Source organism: Equus caballus, chromosome 11 (assembly GCF_041296265.1).
Source record: "Equus caballus isolate H_3958 breed thoroughbred chromosome 11, TB-T2T, whole genome shotgun sequence".
Classification (NCBI taxonomy): Eukaryota; Metazoa; Chordata; class Mammalia; order Perissodactyla; family Equidae; genus Equus; species Equus caballus.
In genome coordinates this window covers 44,003,342-44,024,297 of record NC_091694.1, presented here as the reverse complement: position 1 = coordinate 44,024,297, position 20,956 = coordinate 44,003,342, and the positions used below count along the sequence as shown (strand labels likewise).

The 20,956-nt window shown below is 36.3% G+C and overlaps 1 protein-coding gene across 11 annotated transcripts in view; it reads right to left on the bottom strand.

Moving 5' to 3' along the window:
• Positions 1–1,607: 1,607 nt before the first annotated feature.
• Positions 1,608–20,956, bottom strand: part of NSRP1 (nuclear speckle splicing regulatory protein 1) — a 59,845-nt gene continuing 40,496 nt past the window's right edge. For 7 of the 11 annotated variants that reach the window (XM_023653168.2, XM_070227799.1, XM_070227806.1 and 4 more), the window contains 5 exons: positions 14,398–14,454; positions 9,833–9,961; positions 8,760–8,967; positions 5,236–5,344; positions 1,608–3,302 (listed from right to left, as the gene is read on the bottom strand). In XM_023653168.2, coding sequence (XP_023508936.2) covers positions 2,237–3,302; positions 5,236–5,344; positions 8,760–8,967; positions 9,833–9,961; positions 14,398–14,454 — 1,569 coding nt within the window. In that variant the 3' untranslated portion in view covers positions 1,608–2,236. Of the gene's footprint in view, positions 3,303–5,235; positions 5,345–8,759; positions 8,968–9,832; positions 9,962–13,717; positions 13,864–14,397; positions 14,455–20,956 lie in introns of all 11 variants that reach the window. The other 4 variants (XM_070227801.1, XM_070227804.1, XM_070227803.1 and 1 more) reach the window with 1 other exon arrangement.

Below are 20,956 nucleotides of genomic sequence, written 5' to 3'. Positions count from 1 at the left end.
CAATATTCTTATGAAACTACATTTATCCTGCTAAAAATAACAATGTGGTAACTCTTCATGATAAAATGAGAGATATAAATAGCACTCTCTTTTTTGCTGAGGAAGATTCACCCTGAGCTAACATCTGCTGCCAATCTTCCTCTTTTTGCTTGAGGAAGATTTGCCCTGAGCTAACATCTGTGCCCATCTTTCTCCATTTTGTATGTGGGACGCCTACCACAGCATGGCTGCTGATGAGTGGTGTAGGTTCACACTTGGGAACCAAAGCTGGGCCGCTGAAGTGGAGTGCACCAAACTTAACCAGTAGGCCATGGGGTTGGCCCCAACAGCACTTTCTTAATAGGAAGACCTGTTAGAGAACTATTTTCTCTATACCATTCAGCCTTTTCCCATAAAATTATTCTCATGTTATTTTCAGTACATAATTTCAAATGACAAGTTTCAAAGACTCAGTACAGAAATTTTGACATATAAATAGAACCTGTAACAAGCTGTACCATCTTTAGGGTATATAAAACAAGACATGTTCATAAATAGGCCACCTGGATCTTCAGCTAATTTCATTTGGGCCAAGCGTCTCCATCTTTTCATCCTTAACTAAAACTAATTTATATATATAACTAATTTACTAACTTGCTAGGGTTTCAGAATTAAAGTGGTTTTTAATTAAAAAAAGAGGAATTGTGGTATAAAGAGTGACATTATTTTTAAAATGAGCATGAATTAAGCATACAAACATATCACTATTTTTATTTTCATTTAAAGCCAAATATGCTATGACTTAAAAAGTTTAGACAAGATGATCCATGTTTACACTTTAATACAAATTTAAGAACATAAAGCATACTATTCTCTATTGTTCAAATCTAATTATTTTAATCTGAAGTACAATATTTATAAAACAGCTCCTGCAACAAAACCAACATTATTAGGAGAGTTGTTTAAATTAGTTTTTAATGGTTGTAGTAGAGTCAATTTTCCCCATTAAGTACCTAAAGGGATTTAACACTCCTTTTTTTTTCCAATTTTTTTGTGAGGAAGATTGGCCCTGAGCTAACATCTATGCCAATCTTCCTTTATTTGTATGTGGGACGCCGCCACAGCATGGCTTGATGAACAGTGTGTAGGTCCACACCTGGGATCTGAACCCACAAACCCTGGGCTAAAGCGAAGTGCGTGAACTTAACCACTATGCCACTGGCCTGGCTCCTTAACACACCCTTTAGGTTGCTTGAATACAATGAAGAGTGCGATATTAATAAGTAAATATTATATATCAATTCAGTCAAACACTCAAGATAAAAGGAGTGACTTTTAACTTAAACCTAAACCATTGATGAATTTTGAAAATATATTTAAAAATACCCTCCCAGGAGAAAGAGAGTGAGGCTGAAAAAGTTCTCAAAGAAATAATGCCTGAAAACTACCCAAATGTGGCAAGAGACTTAAACTTCCACACGCAAGAAGCTGAGCAAACTCCAAACAGGATGAACCCAAAGACAAAGCCCAAAATAAACATGCAACTCCCTGTGACCCAGAAACTGCACTCCCGGTCATTTTCCCCAGGGAAGTGAAGACTTGTGTTCACACAAAAATCTGTACACGAATATTTATAACAAATTTATTTGTAATGGCCAACAACTGGAACCAGCATAGAATCCTTCAACCGGGGAACAAACAAACTGTGGTACACCTATACTTTGGAATACTACTCAACAATAAAAAAAATATGAACTACTGATGCATGCAGCAACCTAGACGAATCTCCAGGGAATTATGCTGAGTGAAAAAAACAATTCTAAAAGGTTATAGACTGTATGATCCATTTATATAACATTCTTGACATGATAAAATTACAGAAACGAGGGACAGATTAGTAGTTGTCAGGGGGTAAGGAGGGGTGGGGGTACGAAGGAAGTGGATGTAGTTATAAAAGGGTAACATGAAGGATCCTTATGGTGATGGAAATGTTCTGTATCTTGACAGAACAATGTCAATATCATGGTTATGATAAAGATGTTACCATTCAGGAAAACTGGGTAAAGGGTACATGAGATCTCTGTCTTATTTCTCACAACTGCATGTGAACCTATAAATATCTCAAAATAAAAAGTTTAATTTAAAAAAAAAAAAAAACCCTTCCAACCACTGTTAACACACTCCTTTGTGTTCACACAGCATGTTCCAGGAGTCATAATTTTCTGTGCTTCCATAGGTCTTTCTATTGGGGCAGTCATCAATCATCTTCTTTCTCAATATATGTCTTTGAATTAACCCGAGCCATTTGCCTGGCCAAGTACCTGTCTCTAGCTGACATCACAGTTTCTTCATTGTTCCGCTTTGCAAACTTACTCACTGCCTCATGTGCTCTCTCTTGTTCTTTGCCCATCTCTTGGCATTCCTCCGTGTGTCTGTGTTTTGCTCCCAGTGAGGTTTCAGAACTAGAGGGTTTCTCTGGGTTTCTTTCTTTGTCTTTTTCCATGTTTCTCGTTTTATTGGATCTTTCCTGGTCAAGAAACCTGTCCTTTGCCCTAAAATTTGGGCTGCTTTCCTTTCTGTCTTGATTTCTTTCTGATGACTGGACACTTACTTCCCGTTTTTCTCTATTTCTGTATTTATCAGTGTCTTCATATCTTTCTTTCCTTGCTTTCATATGCTCTTCCCTTTCTTTGCTTTTCTCTTCCTTCTCTCTTCTTTTCTCACTGTGTCGGTCATGATCATTTTGCTGTCTCTCTCTTTCTTGTTCTCTTGGGGGATATTTCTCCCTGTCTTTCTCCCTTTTCCATTCTCTGTCATTTCTTTCTCTATGGTCTCTTCCCCTCAGTTTATCTTCTTGTTCGTGCTTCTTCCAGTGGGAATCTCTATGACTGGCCTCTCTGTGCCTATGGGAATCCTTTTTTTCTTTCCGGTAATCACGTTCAGTGTAATAGTTCTCCTGGTCCTTGGACTGTCTCTCTTGATGCTGATCTTCCCTTTTCTCATATTCTCTTGACTTTGAACTTTTTGTGTGGGCTTTGGTCCCATGCTCTCTTTCTTCACTAGATGACCGTGAGTAGCTTTGATTCCTGTGATGCTTGGAATCATTCTCAGAGGTCTCTGTGCCCTTTTCCCTTCTGCAGTTCACTTTATTATTTTCTTCCATTTCATCATCCTCACTGCTCTTAGCATCAAAGTCACTGTCTGCATCTGGGTTTTCCTCCACTTTCACAACAGTTTGAAGAATGCATTTCTCATGTGGTACTCTGTGCTCTGAACTTACTTCATCAGAATAACCCCTTGATTTCTCTTCCTTTATTCCAGACCTTTAAAAAAATAATATAACACAAAATGCCACATTATCAACTGTAGTTAGCAAATGCATTGTTCAAGTAATTTTTCTCAATATTTAAATCAATACAACTATAATTATATATACTTTCTTATTATCCAAATGTGAAAAGGTGCTGATGTCTACCTTGTAAACGTCCATAAACTAGTAGTTTCTAAACATACAAAATATTTTCAATATTGGTGGAAGTGAAATAAAGAAAATCAGTTCTTCTGTATTGTAGCACTAAAACCTTCAGGCAGAGGTCTGTGCAAGGTCTTCATTTTTGCTAAGCATAGACAAAGAATAATTAGGAAAAGTAACATATATTCTGGATCAAAGTACTATTTTTACAACATGAAGTTCAAGTTGTGGCACTTAGACTTTAATTCTTCTTTCTTTTAAAAAATATTTAAGAATAGTTCTGGAAATAGATGAAGATAATTTTTTTCACAATAAAATGGTTGCAAAATCTATTCTAAATATTACTAAATAATCCCTCTCATGATTAAAAAGGCACCACCATCCTGATATATCCCTTGGCACCTATCACAACAAAATGGAAACAGGCGAATCCGTCTGCTATTACAATCAATAACACTAAAACTGTTTAAACCGTCTGCATTTTCCCAGCTGATAAATGTGTTTATTTACATTACTCTCACATTCATTCTTACAATCACAATAACAGAGCAATAACTGTGGTTCTCTAGGAATTGCTGGCAGAACTGTCTTGGCTAAAGGACTTACTCATAGAATTTTGTAATCAAAACCTAGCAGTTGTCGGGGATGGCGGAGTATAAACCTAATTTGCTCTTTTCATCGTTAATTCCATTCTCTTGCCGCTCCCCTTTCCAGCAACACAGACTCAGATCTTCTAATCTGAATGTTTCTGTTCCAAAAAAAGTTTACTTAGATCCAAGTTTAGGAAAATTCTCCCTTTTACCTTCAGCAATATACTTACGGCATAATCATCTCACCATTCCTATAATAGTTTATAATTTTACTCAAAAATCCTCCAGGGCTGGCCCAGTGGCACAACGGTTAAGTTTGCACGTTGCACTTCAGCAGCCCGGGGGTTCACCGGTTCGGATCCTGGCTGTGGACATGGCACCGCTTGTCAAGCCATGCTGTGGTAGGCGTCCCATATATAAGGTAGAGGAAGATGGGCACAGATGTTAGCTCAGGGCCAGTCTTCCTCAGCCAAAAGAGGAGGATTGGCAGTAGATGTTAGCTCAGGGCTAATCTTCCTCAAAAAACAAACAAACAAACAAAATCCTCCAATCCTTACTTTCTAGTCCAGTACTAACAGAAGTATCTACAGAAATGGTACTGTCCCTATCTGTGGTGTCCAATATGGTAGCCACTAGCCAAATGTGGTAAATGAATACTTGAAATGTGGCTGCTGTAACCAAAATTTTAGATTTAGTTCAAAATAGCTGGCAGTAGAGGAAGATGGGCATGATGTTAGCTCAGGGCCAGTTTTCCTCAGCAAAAAGAGGAGGTTTGGCAGCAGACGTTAGCTCAGGGCTAATCTTCCTCAAAAAATAAATAAATAAAATAAAATAAAATAGCTGCCTATGACTAGTGGCTACATATTGGATAGGACATTTCTAGCCCTTCATAAGTGAATCTTATGTTTTATAAGGAGGCTGGATCCTAATTATGAAAATAAACCACTTATCTTTTTATATACTATCTGAACATGCATGTAGGATTACTGCAGAATAAAAATGATCTTAAACTCAATCTGTAGGTATTTAAAATAAGAAACTATAAACCCTTAATTCATTCAATTAGGTCAGGTTTGGCTGACAACACGATACAGAACACTGCAATCCTCGATCTTTCAGAGGATTAAAATGATTCCACAACCAGAGAGGATGAACAGTATCTTTCTTCTAAACATTCCATATGCCCCGTCTTACCTGGCTTCACGAAAGCTGCATGTAGGTACTTCCTCTTCACCAACTGCTTGATTTAATAGGTGCCTGTAAAATCCACTGAGATCTTTCTGCTTGGTTACATCCAAACGTGCTGAGAGGAAAAGCAAAAGTGAAAGAATATACTCAACAAGGTAAAATGCAGTTCAGTTTTACAGGCACAGAATATATAACATACACAGTGGGTACACTATTCTCTAGATAAGAAATTAGCAAACTATAGCCTACAGGCCAAATTTGGCTTGCTGTCTGTTTTTGTGAATAAATTTTTATTCGAACGTAGCCCAATTCATTTATTTATGTAGAGTCTAAGGCTGCTTTTGCATTACAAAGGCAGAACTAAGTAGCTGCACCAGAGATATGGCACACAAAGCCTAAAATATTACAGGCAAAATTTTTAAATAAAAAGCCAGAAGGATTAAGCTTAGTGAAGAAGGCATGTCGAAAGTCGAGATACACCAAAACTAGGCCTCTCTGTCTGTTAGCCAAAGTTGTCAAAGCAAAGGAAAAGTTCTTGAAGGACATTAAAAGTGCTGCTCCCGGGAACACACGAATGATAAGAAAGTAAAGCAGCCTTATTGCTGATACGGAGAAAGTTTTAGTGGTCTGGATAGAAGATCAAACCAGTCACAACATTCCCTTAAGCCAAAGCCTAATCCAGAGCGAGGCCCCAATTCTCTTCAATTCTATGAAGGCTGACAGAGCTGAGGAAGCTGCAGAAAAGTCTGAAGCTAGGAGAGGTTGGTTCCTGAGGTTTAGGGAAAGAAGTCATTTCCAAAACATAAAAGTGCAAGGTGTGAAGCAGCAAGTGCTGACGTAGAAGCTAGAGCACGTTATCCAGAAGATCTAGCTAAGATAATTGATGAAGGTGGCTATGCTAATGAGAGCTTTTTATTGTTGACCACACAGCCTTATATTGGAAGACGCCACCTAGGACTTTCATAAGCTAGAGAGAAGTCAATGCCTGGCTTCAAAGCTTCAAAGGGCAGCCTGACTCTCTTACTAGGGGCTCATGCAGCCAGTGCTCATTTACCACTCTGAAAATCCTAGGGCCCTTAAAAACTGTGTAAATCCCCTCTGCCTGTGCTCTGTAAATGGAAGAACAAAGCCTGGATGACAGCACAACTGTTTACAGTATGGTTTGCGGAATATTTTAAGCCCACCTTTGAGACCTCCTGCTCAGAAAAAAAGACTCCTTTCAGAATATGGCTGCTCATTAACAATGCACCTGGTCACCCAAGAGCTCTAACAGAGATGTACAACCAGACTAATGCTGTTTGCGTGTCTGCTGACACAACATCCATTCTGCACACCTCATGGATCAAGGAGCAATTCTGACTTTTAAGTCTTGTTATTAATCAAGAAAAACATTTCATAAAGCTGTCGCTGCCATAGGTAGTGATTCCTCTGACGGATCTGGACAGAGTAAATTGAAAAACTTCTAGAAAGAATTCAGCACGCTAGATGCCGTTAAGCACATTTGTGATTCATGGGAAGAAGTCAAAATATCAACATTAACAGGAGTTTGGAAGAAGTTGATTCCAACCCTCATGGATGACTTTGAGGGGTTCAAGACTTCAGTGGAGGAACTAACTGCAGGTGTGGTGGAAATAGCAGGACAACGAGAATTAGGAGTGGAGCCTGAAGATCTGACAGAGTTGCTGCAATCTCAGATAAAACTCAATGATGAGGAGTTGCTTCATATGGATGATCAAAGGAAATGGTTTCTTGAGACAAAATCTACTGCTGGTGAAGATGTTGCGAAGATTGTTGACATGACGACACAGGATTTAGAGTATTACATAAACTTAGTTGATAAAGCAGTGGTAGGGTTTTAGAGGATTGATTCCAATTTTGAAAGCAGTTCTACTGTGGGTAAAATGCCGTCAGCATTGTGTGCTAGAAACCACGCGTGAAAGGAAGAGTCAGTCGATGTGGCAAACTTCACTGATTGTACAAAATTGCCACAGCCACCGCAACCTTCAACAACCACCACCCTGATCACTCAGCAAGCAGACATCAACATGGAGGCAGGACTCTCCATTAACAAAAAGACTACGACTTGCTGAAGGCTCAGATGATGGTTAGCATTTTTCAGCAATCAGGTATTTTTTAATTAAGGCATAGACATTGCTTTTTTAGACCTAATGCTGCTGCACCCTTAACAGACTACCATATAGTGTAACATAACTTTTATATGCACTGGGAAACCAAAAACATTCATGTGACTCACTTTACTACGATATCACTTTACTGTGGTGGTCTGGAAAGAACCTCCAGGATCTCTGAGGTATGCCTGTAGTTCACCTACATCTGTTCTTCCCTTCTGTAGTAACAGAATTTAAGCTGGGCTCTTGGCTGCTCAGTTAGAGATTACATTTTTAAATCTATCATTAGTTAATTGAGGCCATGTGATGACTAATTTGGCCAATCAAACATGGCCAAAAGTATTATGTGCACTTTCACCCCACCAGCTTAAAAGAAAAAATTTTGATGTGGACTGACTTTCCTTGTTGTACATTTGAATATGGATGGGTTTATTATTTCAGGCCACGACCCAAATACAAAGGATCTATCTGGCCCTTTACAGCAAGTTTGCCGACTAGCGCTCTACATGAAGACATAGTACATGCTTAGACTGAGTCTTACAGATTTGGTTTTCTTCCACTTAAAGATGATGAGTACTTGCCAATTAAGTTATTTATAAGTACATATTTCACTTAGATTTTGAGAAATGACCATGAGTTGAAAGCACTGAAGGAAAGCATTAGGATATTCTTTGGCCTCTGCACATCTTTGTTCTTCCTGAATTAACGTTATTTTTTCCTAAATTCCCAGTTGATGCTCCTTGAGTGATATTACTCTAATTTTCTCATCCTAGAAAATATGACTAGTATTTAAATCTCAGTTTACATTGCTTCTGACAAATGTCATGGTGTTATGCCTTCTAAGAAATGTTTCTACATTTAGAATCATTTTCTTTCTTTCTTTTTTTTTCAAAGATTGGCACCTGAGCTAACAACTATTGCCAATCTTTTTTTTTACTCTTCTTCCCAAAACCCCCCAGTACATACTTGTTTATTCTAGTTGTGCTATGTAGGACACTGCTTCAGCGTGGCCTGATGAGCAGTGCCATGTCCGCACCCAGGATCCAAACCAGGATCTGGGCCGCCAAAGCGGAGCGCGTGAACTTAAGCACTTGGCCACGGGGCCAGCCCCTGGAATCATTTTTTGAGGCAAAGACCTGTAATGACCACAGTTTTAAGCAACACAACGAGCCATAAATGAAAATTCCAGTAGACGTAATAGTTACTAAGAGTGTAACTGTCTTTTTAGTTAAAAATCTGTTTTATACTACTACATAATATCACATCTTGTACCTTGAATTCATATATATAAATTACGACTACAGCATTATAATCTAAAAGTTCAGTGACAGAGCACATGGCTAAGCACACAGCAGAACTCTGCTTTTGTTTCCTTCTACGCTTCTTCCTTTTCCAATTCACCTTCAAGTGCAGCAGCCCTCTTCTCTCTTTCTTCCTCTTCAGCTCTCTCTTGTAGTTTTTTCTTATAAGCAGATGTCACAAACGCCTCTTTATCATCAAATTCTCCCTTTTCCATTTCTCGTTCTCTCTGTATTTTCTTTTCCATTCTTTTTTCCTGTTCCTTTTTTCTGATCTCAACTGCTTTTAGTAAGTTGTGAATATACTTGGGCTAAGGAAAAAAATAAGATTATTAGGAAAGAGCTGTGAATTCATTAAGATAGAAATGGTTAGTCCAAATACATAGGATGGTCATCTTCTCAAAATTCAATATAAATTTACTAGCAAGACTGAAACAAAAATTCTTTTCAATAAAAACTTAGGTATAAAGACAGAAATTATTCAAAATGTTACTTTTTTAAAAAATCTCAAACTAAATAAGTAATTTTCCCACTGTTCTTCTCACCCTTTTACTGGTATTGTCTTAATCCTTCTTCAACAGATATATCAACGAGAAAGGTTCCTACTTGTTTTGCACATTAGCCGAAATATGATTATTTAAAATAGTAGCTGTACTATAATTTCACCCTACCACTCTATTCGTAGATACTGTAAGATGCAACAATCCTTAAAAATCAATCTGTGCTTGTGAAAGAATAAGAGTGATAGAAAATTTAAACTTATTTCAATTCCCCACCCTCCATTTTTTTCAAACTGAAAATATGACCATGATATGTGTAGATGATTCAGTTACCAGCTAAGAAGCAATAAAATGAGAGTATGATAAAACACAAACATGAACAGGAGCAGGAATAGTACAAAGACATTCTAAGGAAATTTTTCAAAAAATTATTTGTAAAGGTTTTAAAGCAAAAACCAAAATTTATAAAACTGCTGGATAATTCACTTGCTCCTGTCAGGATACTAAATGTAGGGCTTCCTGGGTTCTAAGTCAAATATATAATATCTTGAACTAGGGGCTCTTCACACTTTGAATACCTAAAAGCATTCTCTCAGATCATCTTTACGCTGAAATAAGATTAAGATACAAAATGCAGGTCAAGGTCAAAGAAAGTTTGCATTTTCAGCTAACAAACCTTTCGGTCTTTTCCCAAAAGCAACTTGGGATTACTTTCCTCCTTTTTTTTCTGCATTTCATCATAAATACTGTCATATTCATATACAGTGGAATCTTCTGCAAGGGCCTTCTGGATCGCCAGTTTGGTCTTAAAGAAAAAAAACCCACAAAAAGTCTAAGTAATATTTTTGAGAGGATCATAAATCAGAACTATAACATAAAAATTGTATCAATCACATTTTAGACAGAAAACATGAACATCAATTCTGGAGCCAGGTTGCCTGGGTTTAAATACTGGTTTTGTACTTACTAGCTACTTTGGGCAAGTCTGTTTAATCTTTTTGTGCCTCAGTTTTCCTTATCTAAAAGAATGAGGTGTAGGAGCTGGCCCGGTGGCATAGTGGTTAAGTTTGCCCACCCTGTTTCAGAAGCCTGCGGTTCGCAGGTTTGGATCCTGGGCACCGACCTAGCACTGTTTGTCAAGCCATGCTGAGGCAGCGTCCCACATAAAGTAGAGGAAGACTGGCACAGATGTTTAGCTCAGTGACAATCTTCCTCAACCAAAAAGGGAAAGATTGGCAACAGATGTTAGTTCAGGTCCAATCTTCCTCACCAAAAAATAAAAAATAAAATAAAAAGCTCCCAAATTAATGGAAAAATAATGACACTTTGTAATTAATATTTTTGCAATTTTAATTGTATAAAGTCCTCTGCCTTTGTTCATCATGTTCCCCACTTAAGATAAAACGTTCCTCTTCTGCTTTCAGGCCATCAAAATCTTATCTAGAGCTTCAGGGCCAGCTCAACCCTTACCTTCTAAATGAGTCCATCTCTGGGGACTTTTAGCCACAATGATCTCTTTCTTTTGCACTCTGATGGAACATTCTATACTGCAATATTTAATTCTTAATTATATGCTTGATGTTATTGCTTTCTAGTTGTTTCATAAATCTTAGTCTCTTCCCCAGCTTGTAAATTCCTGAGGTACAGAGACTACACATTTTAACTTTTTCTTTAATTGCTACATTGCCTACTGCAATGTGGACCACAAGAGGGATCCCTTTTAATTGACAGAGTGATATTACAGTTATTCAAAGAACTGACCTGATACCCTCAGATTTTTACATATTAATAATTAGATTCAGGAATGATCTACATGCTAACTTAAAAACATTTTTTCTGGAATACTAAGATATTAAAAAATTGAAAAATTTTCTTTTCAACATTTACTTTAACCTCAGAAAAACAATGATTCTCCTGCCTAGGTGATAAATTAGCACTGCTGCTCCCTCTTCAAAATCAACCTGGAGAACTTACAGAGGGAAACATTTGGGATTCAAGAAATAATAGCCACCATCATCACAAAAAGCAAGGGCAAAGGGACATAAGGCTGTTTTAAATTGATAACATGCCTTTATATATGCTGGGAAAGTGGCAGGGGAGCATCTGTGTGGATATAAATTATTATTAACTTAAGTCTCAAAATATATAAAGGCAAAACTGAACAAAAATCTAAGGAAAAACAGACAAGTCCACAACCATAGCAGAGGATTTTAACATATCCCTCTCAGTAACTAATACAACAGACAAAAAAATTAGTATGAGTATATATGGATTAACACAACTGCCCCAATGAAAACATAGAGAACATTTTTCAAGCATAGCAGGAATATTTATAAAAACTATTTTTTAGACCATCATAAAGCTAATCTCCAGATGTTGTAAAAATATGAAACAATATAATACATGATCTTGAAACACAAAGAAATTATGTTAGAAACCAATAACAAAAAGGTAACCAAAACACCCTATATGTTTAGAAGTTAAGTTCTAAGTAACTCATGGGTCAAAGAAGAAATCATAATGGAAACTAGAAAATATTCTGAACTGAATAAAAAAATACTACTGTCAAAATTTTGGAGATGCAGCTATAGCAGCACTTAGAGGGAAATATATAGCTTTAAATACATATATTAGAAAATAGAAATGGCCGGAAAACAGAGAGCTATGTGCACATTTCAGAAAGTCAGAAAAACAACAAAAAAACCCCAAAGAAAGCAGAATGAAGAAAACACTGATTTGTCAGGACAGAAATTAATGAAGTAGAAATAAACTCATAAAACGTACATATGATTAGCTCATTTTATAAGAGCCAGCAAACCCTGGGATTATCAGACTTTTATATTTTTTTCAATATGGATAATTACAGTGAAAGAAAAGGAAAATTACAGGCCGATCTCCCTTATGATGCAAAACTCTTTAACAAAGAAAAATCCTTAACGAAATTTTAATAAACCAAACACAACAGTGTATAAAAAGGATAATATCTTATGCCTATGTTGGGTTTATACCACTTATGTGATTGATTGATTTTCTAAAAGTTAAACCAGCCTTACTTTATTAGTATGAATCCAACACAGTCATGAAGTAGTATCCTTTTCCATAGTTCATTCATGCTTTTTAAAAATAAACAACAATAAAAAAGCCCCTCAAACCAAGATCAGAAAAGAGTTTCCTTACCTTGACAACAGATAACCTACCAAAGACTTATAGCAAATAATATATTTAATGATGACACGTTAAAACCTTTCAAACAAAACAGAAAGTAAGATAATAATGTTGTCATCATCAGTTCTGTACACTTGAGGTCTAGATAAAAGAATAAAAACAGTGGTCTAACTATTAGAAAAAGTATCCCATTTATAAGAGTATTTTCTCTTAGATTTAGTAATTGCAATCAAGCTAGTATTCTTCAGGAAAAAGTTAGCTTGGGATTAAAGCAGAAGACATGAGCATGCAAGTGGGGAATAAGGTGAGAGGTAGGTAGCACACGCAGAGGATCATCAGCAGCAGACAGATGAGGCACAAGAGCTGCAGCAGCATTCCCAATTTCCAAGCAAACTATGAAAAAGTCTCACTAAGAGAAAAACTGGCTTTGAACAAGCCAGAGTTAAGAATAAAATGAGATTCGGGATTTATGATTTATGTGAACAAGAAAAGGCAGCACAAAAATGTCAAAAATACACTAGAAAACAAGAGACCTACATGACCTTGGAGAAGTCACCAGACTCTGTGGAACTAATTCTCTTATCTATATAGTGAAGAAGTTGAACTTGATGGTCTCAAATTCTATTGAGCTCTAAAATTCTGATTCAAAGCACTCAGCATTTATGTTAAAGAATCACAGTGTTTTAAATGTTTTTACGTGTGTATTAAATCATTTTGAGGCTGCTGAGTTACATGTTATATTTCACTAAGAAACTAAGATGTTATCTTAAAATAACTAGGGAGGCAGTAAAAAACACAGTGGCTAAAAGCTTGGGCTCTGCAATTTCACTGCCTGGGTTTGAACACAACTAGACCATTTACTAACTATGAGACCCCATGAAAGTCACATAAATCCTTTTTACTTTCATTTCCTCAACTGCAAAATGGGGATTATAAGAGCAGCTATCCCATAGGATTATTGTAAGAATTAAAGACCCTTCTTAGAAAGTAGTTGCCATAATGTCTGGCACATAGAAAGTGCTTAACAAATTTATCCTTATTCAGGATTCTAGTTAGAGAAGGGAAAAAGAGGTGACAAAAATTAAAGAAAATGTGGAAGGGAAAGAACTAAAATCTAAAAGAAAGGTACTTTGCCATCTTCATTATGTTCTGCAGCACTTAAATCTAAGATACACTGGTAGTGGAAAAAAAATTAGTAAACCTTCAGGCTTAGTTCTGTAATCAGCTATGTGATTATGAGGGTTAATTTATCCTCTTAAAGCTTCAGATATCTTAATCAGGACCAGGGGCAGGTTTGTGAGAATTTTAAAACGATAACGTATGTATATAAAAAGTGCTTGGAAATACTATACAGCACTATAAAATATAAGACACTGGCAAGTTTACTGAAGATTACCTGATATTCCCCTTTCTTGGTAGGTGACTTTCAAATAATTAAAAACTGTGAAATCACTTTGGTTGTCAAGAGATTTTTTTTTTTTTAACAAGCTGACGAGCAGGAGTTATTAAATCATATAAACCATTGTCAGAACACTGAGTCATCTGAAAGCAGAAAAGGGTTTAATCTACCATGTAGCAATAAAGAGCTAATTCTTCATAGTTTTTTTCCCTTAAAATTTATATGAGAAACTTGAAATCTATGTAAATCAACAAACCTTTTACACATTTTCAAAGACAAGAGTCACAATAAAATTATTATTATTATTATTATTATTCTTGAGGCAGATTAGCCCTGAGCTAACATCTGCTGCCAATCCTCCTTTTTTTGCTGAGGAAGGCCAGCCCTGAGCTAACATCCGTGCCCATCTTCCTCTACTTTATATGTGGGACGCCTACCACAGCATGGCTTGCCAAGCAGTGCCAAGTCCACACCCGGGATCCGAACTGGCGAACCCCGGTGGCCGAAGCAGAACGTGCGTACTTAACTGTTGAGCCACTGGGCCGGCCCCTAAAATTACTTTTTTATACACACCTACTCTGTTTAGTCTCAACACCTAGGTAGCAAAACTGATACTTAAAAATGTGAGCTGAAATACTTACGCCACCAAATGCATCTAACTCACTCTTCCACCTTACCTGTTTCATTGCTTGCTTCTTAGCAGCTTCCCTCTGAAGGCTTTCACTCACGGAGGTCTATAAAACAGAAAAATGCTGTCATTGTTTAAACCAATTTAAAATTTCTTTTCTAGTATTCTGGTTAACAACTCGTTCCTTACTTATAATTAGAAATAGAAAGATAATATTATGAATTAAACTAACAATTTCAAGGTCTCTTCCCTACATTTTAGGAAACAAATGAATTTTCATTGTAAATCATCAGACCAGGCTGTAAGGTTTAAGAGAAAATAGAGTGGTACAGGAAAAAATAAGGTAACATGGGTTTTTAGTTTCAACTTCACCACTAAGTCAATTCAACCTCTATGGATTTCAATTTGCTTTGTGTGCACATGTGAGTGTGTAAGTGTGAACATTTGTGTGTTTGGTGGGGGATGAGTGGTCCCTTTCAACACTAAAATGGTATGATTCCCAGCAACAAAAAGCACATTATTTTAATATTCATCATTGAATATAGTATATCAAGCCTTTAGTAAATGGTTAAGGCTTAGGGGTAGCCAGAACTATCTGTGGTTATCATCATTCAATAAATATGGACTGAAAAGTCTACCATATCAGGCATTGTTCTAGCTCCTGAAGACAGAGGAAAACAAGAACAGTCTCCGTCCTTGAGAGATAAATGGTCTGAAAAGGAAGACCAATAACTAAAGCGATAATTACAATATAAATGCGATAAGAAATATAATAAAGGGATAATAAAGGGATAAAAAAGGGATAAAAAAGGGCTGTGGGAGCACAGAACAGAAGGAAACTAAAGGTATAAGAAATCAAGAAAGGCCTACCAAAAGAGATATGACATTAGACCTGAATCAAAAAGAATTTAAGAGAAGGCAAGAGGAGTATAGGAAGTAGTAACCATATGGGCAAAGGCAAAGACTTACAGCTAAGAAAAGGAACATAACTAGAATACTTAAGAAAGTAAGTTTCCTTAAAAGCATAAGGCTTTGTAAAATATACCAACCAAAACTGAAATGTTCTGTTTAAATGGGTGAATTTTATGGTATGTGAATTTTATCCAAAAAAAAGGGGTATTATGAATTTATTCATTTATATATTTTTAAAGATTGGCACCTGAGCTAACATCTGTTGCCAATCTTCTTTTTTTTTTCCTTCTTCCCCTCAAAGCTCCCCCAGTACATAGTTGTATATTCTTGTTGTAGGTCATTCTGGCTCTGCTATGTGGAATGCCATCTCAGCATGGCCTGATGAGCAGAGCCATGTCTGCACCCAGCATCCGAACTGGCAAACCCCTGGGCCACCGAAGTGGTGTGCGCAAACTTAACCCCTCGGCCACGGGCCAGCCCCTATGAAATTATTTTTAATTAAAAATATATGGGGCCGGCTCCGTGGCCGAGGGGTTAAGTTTGCGCGCTCCGCTGCGGTGGCCCAGGGTTCAGATCCTGGGCGCAGACATGGCACCGCTCATCAGGCAACGTTGAGGCGGCGTCCCACATGTCACAACTAGAAGGACCTGCAACTAAGATATACAACTGTGTACCCGGGGGGGGTTTGGGGAGATAAAGCAGAAAAAAAAAAAAAAAAAAGACTGGCAACAGTTGTTAGGCCATGTGCCAATCTTAAAAAAAAAAAAAAAAAAAAATATATATATATATATATATATAATCCCCAGCCTTAGAACTATACCTACTGACATTTGCTGTTTTCAGTTTTATACTATCAAGTGGCACTTCTTTTGTTTTCCACGGCAACAAACAGAACAAAATAAACGAGGCTGATTCTAGTTCCCCACGACCATGGAGACAAAATTAATACACAAAGACCATACAAGGAATAGAACACATACTTAATAGACTAAAAGAGGCAAAGAACTAAGGACAAATTTAGGTGATAGTAAACTGACTCCAACTAGAGGAAGAGATGTTGATTAAAAAAAAAATAACAGCGGCTAACATTCATAGAGCCAGGTGCTATGCTAAGTGTATTACCTGTGTATTACTCATTGAATTCAAATTTCCCTGTTATTCTCTGTTTCACCCATTACAATATCAATTTTAAACATTAAAATATTAAATATTCTAATAAGCACATCTCATGAAATTCCTTCCAATATATTTTTATGTATCAGTCTTCCAAATTAAAGTAAATTAAATATATTTTTCTTGATCATTGAGTTAGTAATGTCTTCAGGATTGACTAGAAAAGCATGACTCCAAATGCTGGACTTACACTTCCTTTACTTGCTTTTATTACTTTTTTCTATCTCTCCTTCAGTCTGTCACAGTTCACCTGCTGTCACTTTCAAACTGGTTGCTTCAAGCTAAACCACTGAACTTGGAAAAATAAAACACAAGGCTATTACTTTTTAGACTTCCGTATAATGTAGAATAAGTAGACTGAGAAGGGCCTCTCCTATGCAAAGTATATATACTTTGAGACATCTCAAGAGGCTCTGTTTCCATGTTTATGGCTGTTTAGCAGGATGAAGTCTGACCTTTGAAAAAAAAATCAGATGTTCTTACGTACAGGGTGATAACATAATGGAGGGAGTATAGTAATTTTACATAGCCTACTCACAGACTTACATCCCCGGAATTCCAAGAGCATCAGTGGATAAAGAGGTAACTCTGAACTTAAGCTGAAAAAGCTAGGGAAGATTATCTCCTTTGAAGCTCATTTGATTCTCAGTATGCTAACTAAAGGAACTCTGACAAGGACTATTAAAGGTGATGACTAAAATGCCAATAACCTGTTTAAACACATACACACAAAAAGTTAAAAATGAAGAGTAGCAGTAAAACTTTTAGTTGTTTCTATAATAGTGATCCTACATGAAAATCAATAAATGTGTTAAATGGTATTTTAAAATCTTCTACATAAACATAAGAAACTCTAATCTAGATCCAGATTGGAGATAAAAATAACTAGCAAAATTAAAAGCAAGATCAATAAAATTTTATATTTTAAAGGTCAAGTCTTTCCAAGTTTTTAGAGATACCCTTAAATTAAAATACTAATACAAAATTTAAGACTCAACTTTGAATTTAGTTTCCATAAAAGGGAAGGATATGCAAGAGAAGATAAAAATGGCAAAAGCAGGTCCTTGTGTATAAATTAAGGAAGGCTTCATATCTCACTGAACTCACCAAGAGAAGAAATAGACTTCATATATGTGCCCTATGAATAAAACAAAACTAAGATATATAAGTGCCAACACATGAGCTTCTAACTTTACAGTTAACATACCAGCCTCTAACTTTAGAGCTTATTCAGATTTCACCAGTTAGACATGCAAACATTTGTGTGTGTGTATGCTATTTTACGACATGGCCAGTTTCATGTAACCACCACCACAATCAAGATATTCAACTGTACCATCACCACAATATTCCTTTGTGCTACCCCTTTATAGCCATACCCACCTCTCCTCCCCTATCCCCAATCCCCAGCAACCACTAATCTGTTTCCTATCTCTACAACTGTCATTTCATGAATGTTAAACAAATGGAATCATTCTGAGATTAGCTTTTTTCATTCAGCATTATTTTAAAGGAATGTATTTTGCTTAGTACAGATACTATAAAACACTTCAGTTCTTGCCACAAAATATTCTAGCCTACAGATGACCTATGGAACCACAGCTGTTAAACAAATGATGAAGGCTGAATATGATGAAACCACACAATACAGTCATTAACTGATTGCTTTCAAAATTAGCAGGCAGGAAATTATTCTATGTCTGAAGACCAGCACAGAATAATTTAAGAGATTACTCATTAATGGTGCCTTCTAATAAAACCACAAATTATCATTAGTTTTAAATTTAGGAAGACAAAAATTACTCCCTGAAAGGGACTTTACCTTAAAGAAAAAATAATTCAATTTATAAACTAGTTCAAATGCAAACATTCTGACTGTCCTAAAAGCGCAAAAACTGGAGGAAGATGGGCATGGACGTTAGCTCAGGGCCAGTCTTCCTCAGCAAAAAGAGGAGGATTGGCAGATGTTGGCGCAGGGCTAATCTTCCTCAAAAAAAAAAAAAAAAAAAAAAAGGGTGCAAAAACTGCTATTGTACCACATTTATCTTTCAAAATAGGTTTTCTACCAAAAATCTCAGGTAAACAGCTTTTTAAAAACCTGAAGTAGGAGTTCTCTGCAAATGTTTCAACTTAATTCAACAAACATGTTCTGAGAGCCTACTATGTGTATAGCACTGAGAGTGGGGGAAGAGCCATATTTGATCAACATCTTAATTTTTTATATCCAATCTAAGAGTTGGTAGGTTCCTATTAGCTTTAATTCCTCATAAGAAATGAACATAAAAAAAGAACATAAATTTCCTGGTCCATTTTATATATGCTAATATAACAGTACTCTCTCTCTCTGTGCACTCGCACACACACACACTATGATAAAGAGTAAAGACGTGGTCATCAAATACAGGCACCATAAATTGCAGAATTAAGAAGAACACTGCAACTGAATTTTCTCAGTCTTCACTACCTCCATTGTTCTATGTAGAGAATAAAAATTATTTAATCAATCTAATGTTTCACTGAATTACAGTCAGACAGACATAATCTGACTAAAATGGAGACTTTTAAAAATCTTTACGATTAGCTCAGATAAATGGAAGAGAAAGCACATGACTGTGCACTTTTCTTATGTCACTATACATGTTTAGATGGGTTGCCTCCTGGGCTGTGATAATTCCCAGAAAAGAAATAACTCTCAACGTATTATTGGAACTCCTTCACTAATATATAGAATATAACGACACTAGGAAAAAAATTACAGATACTGGACCATTATTTACATTGTTAAGTTACCTTTCTTTGATCATAAAAACCTTTTTAAAAAGTTAAGCAAAAATTCAGGAAAGTATTCTGATTTTTTCTTTCTGCAGAAATTAATCTGTGATTCCATAACCAATACACCACAAAGGGAAAAAAAAATCACATATGGGCTTCCTTCTGAAAAAAGAGGCTTACCTATCTACTTGTCCAAAATAGCTCAGCTAAAGAAAAAACAGTTCAAGAATCAATCCTACTTTGAATGGCTTATGGTTACAATTTTCTGTTGTGTTCTGAGAACTTAGAAATGAAAACTTTCTTTGTAAAATTTTTTTAACTTAGCAATTTATTAAAGGTCTATAAACTTAAGTCATTTATTAAAGGTTCTAGAACTCAGCAATCTCTATTATGGGGTTTATTTGCCCAAATTCACATGACTCTTTTATAAGCACAAAGCCTGTTCAAGAGTTGTGAAAACTAAATAAAATTTTTACGATAAGAAGCAGCTCAGACAGAAAAAACAGACAAGGCTATGAACAGAAAATTTAGAAAAGAGAAAATATAAATGACCATAACTATATGAAAAAAATGTTCAATCTTACCAATAACTAAAGAGATGAAAATGAAAACATTAACTTCTATCATCTATCAAATTGGTAAAGATTTTAAAACTTCTATTATCCTATATTGGCAAGGTAACAAGTAAAGATATACTCCTATATTGTGAAAATGTAAAATAGTTCCCATTGGCATAATGTATGAAGAGGCTGAAAAATATCCATTTTTTCTGATCCAGTAATTCCACTTCAGGAGTTTCAGGAGTTTTGTACAAAACGAACATTTAGGTACTGTGATATTCACTGTAGTCTATAATGGGATATCTATTCACATTAGGGAAAACTTTAAGCAACCTAACTTTCAACATCAGAAGATTTAATCAATAGCCTTCCTAAAAGGGAAAGTTTTACAGCCATTTAAAAATCTGTTTTCAACAACATTTAATGGTATGGGGAAACTTTAAGGCTATCTTCATGTTAATCCTTGTTCACTACTCAAGAAGCAAGCCCCCAAAATAATCACCCCTCTTATATCATGGCCAATGCTTATATTATGCTTTTTGTGTCTTTTACCTTAACTCAAACTTCCCATTGAGTCCTCTAGAATTCCCACATCTTCATCCTTTTTGATGAACTGTCCCATTACTTTCTTGACTGAAAACTGATGTCTCCCCCAAAGACATCCTTTCTTTGGAGGCTGCTCATGCCACACACAGCCTGTACTTCAGATTAGGAAGATGTGGTGTCTCCTCCTGATTCTAGTGTCATACACTGTTGATAAAAACCTCTGCTCCTTTGAAGCTCATGCTACATGACTATGGTACCCTTACCCGACTCCTCTCTCAATTTATGAACCTCTTATTACTCTCTCTGACATACTGATCTCAGCCTTCCTCTCTACTCTACATCATGCCATCACTCCGGCATGCTATCATCATCATAGATACCTGACCTTGTTTTCCTCAGCTCCAGTTATGTCTGTTTCCCCTCTACTTCAGCCACCTTCTCTCACGTCATCATCTGCAACTGCCCCAGCTCTGAAACTATTAAATTTGGACAACCCACCTGACAACAACCACTATTCTTCTACCAAATTTCACTGAACAGATGTGCATTACTTCACATCCTAGCATCTTTGAAATCAGAATATCTCTTACAATCAATCAGTGGTGTCATCTAATTGCTGTCAACCAAGAGGTATACTTAATATAG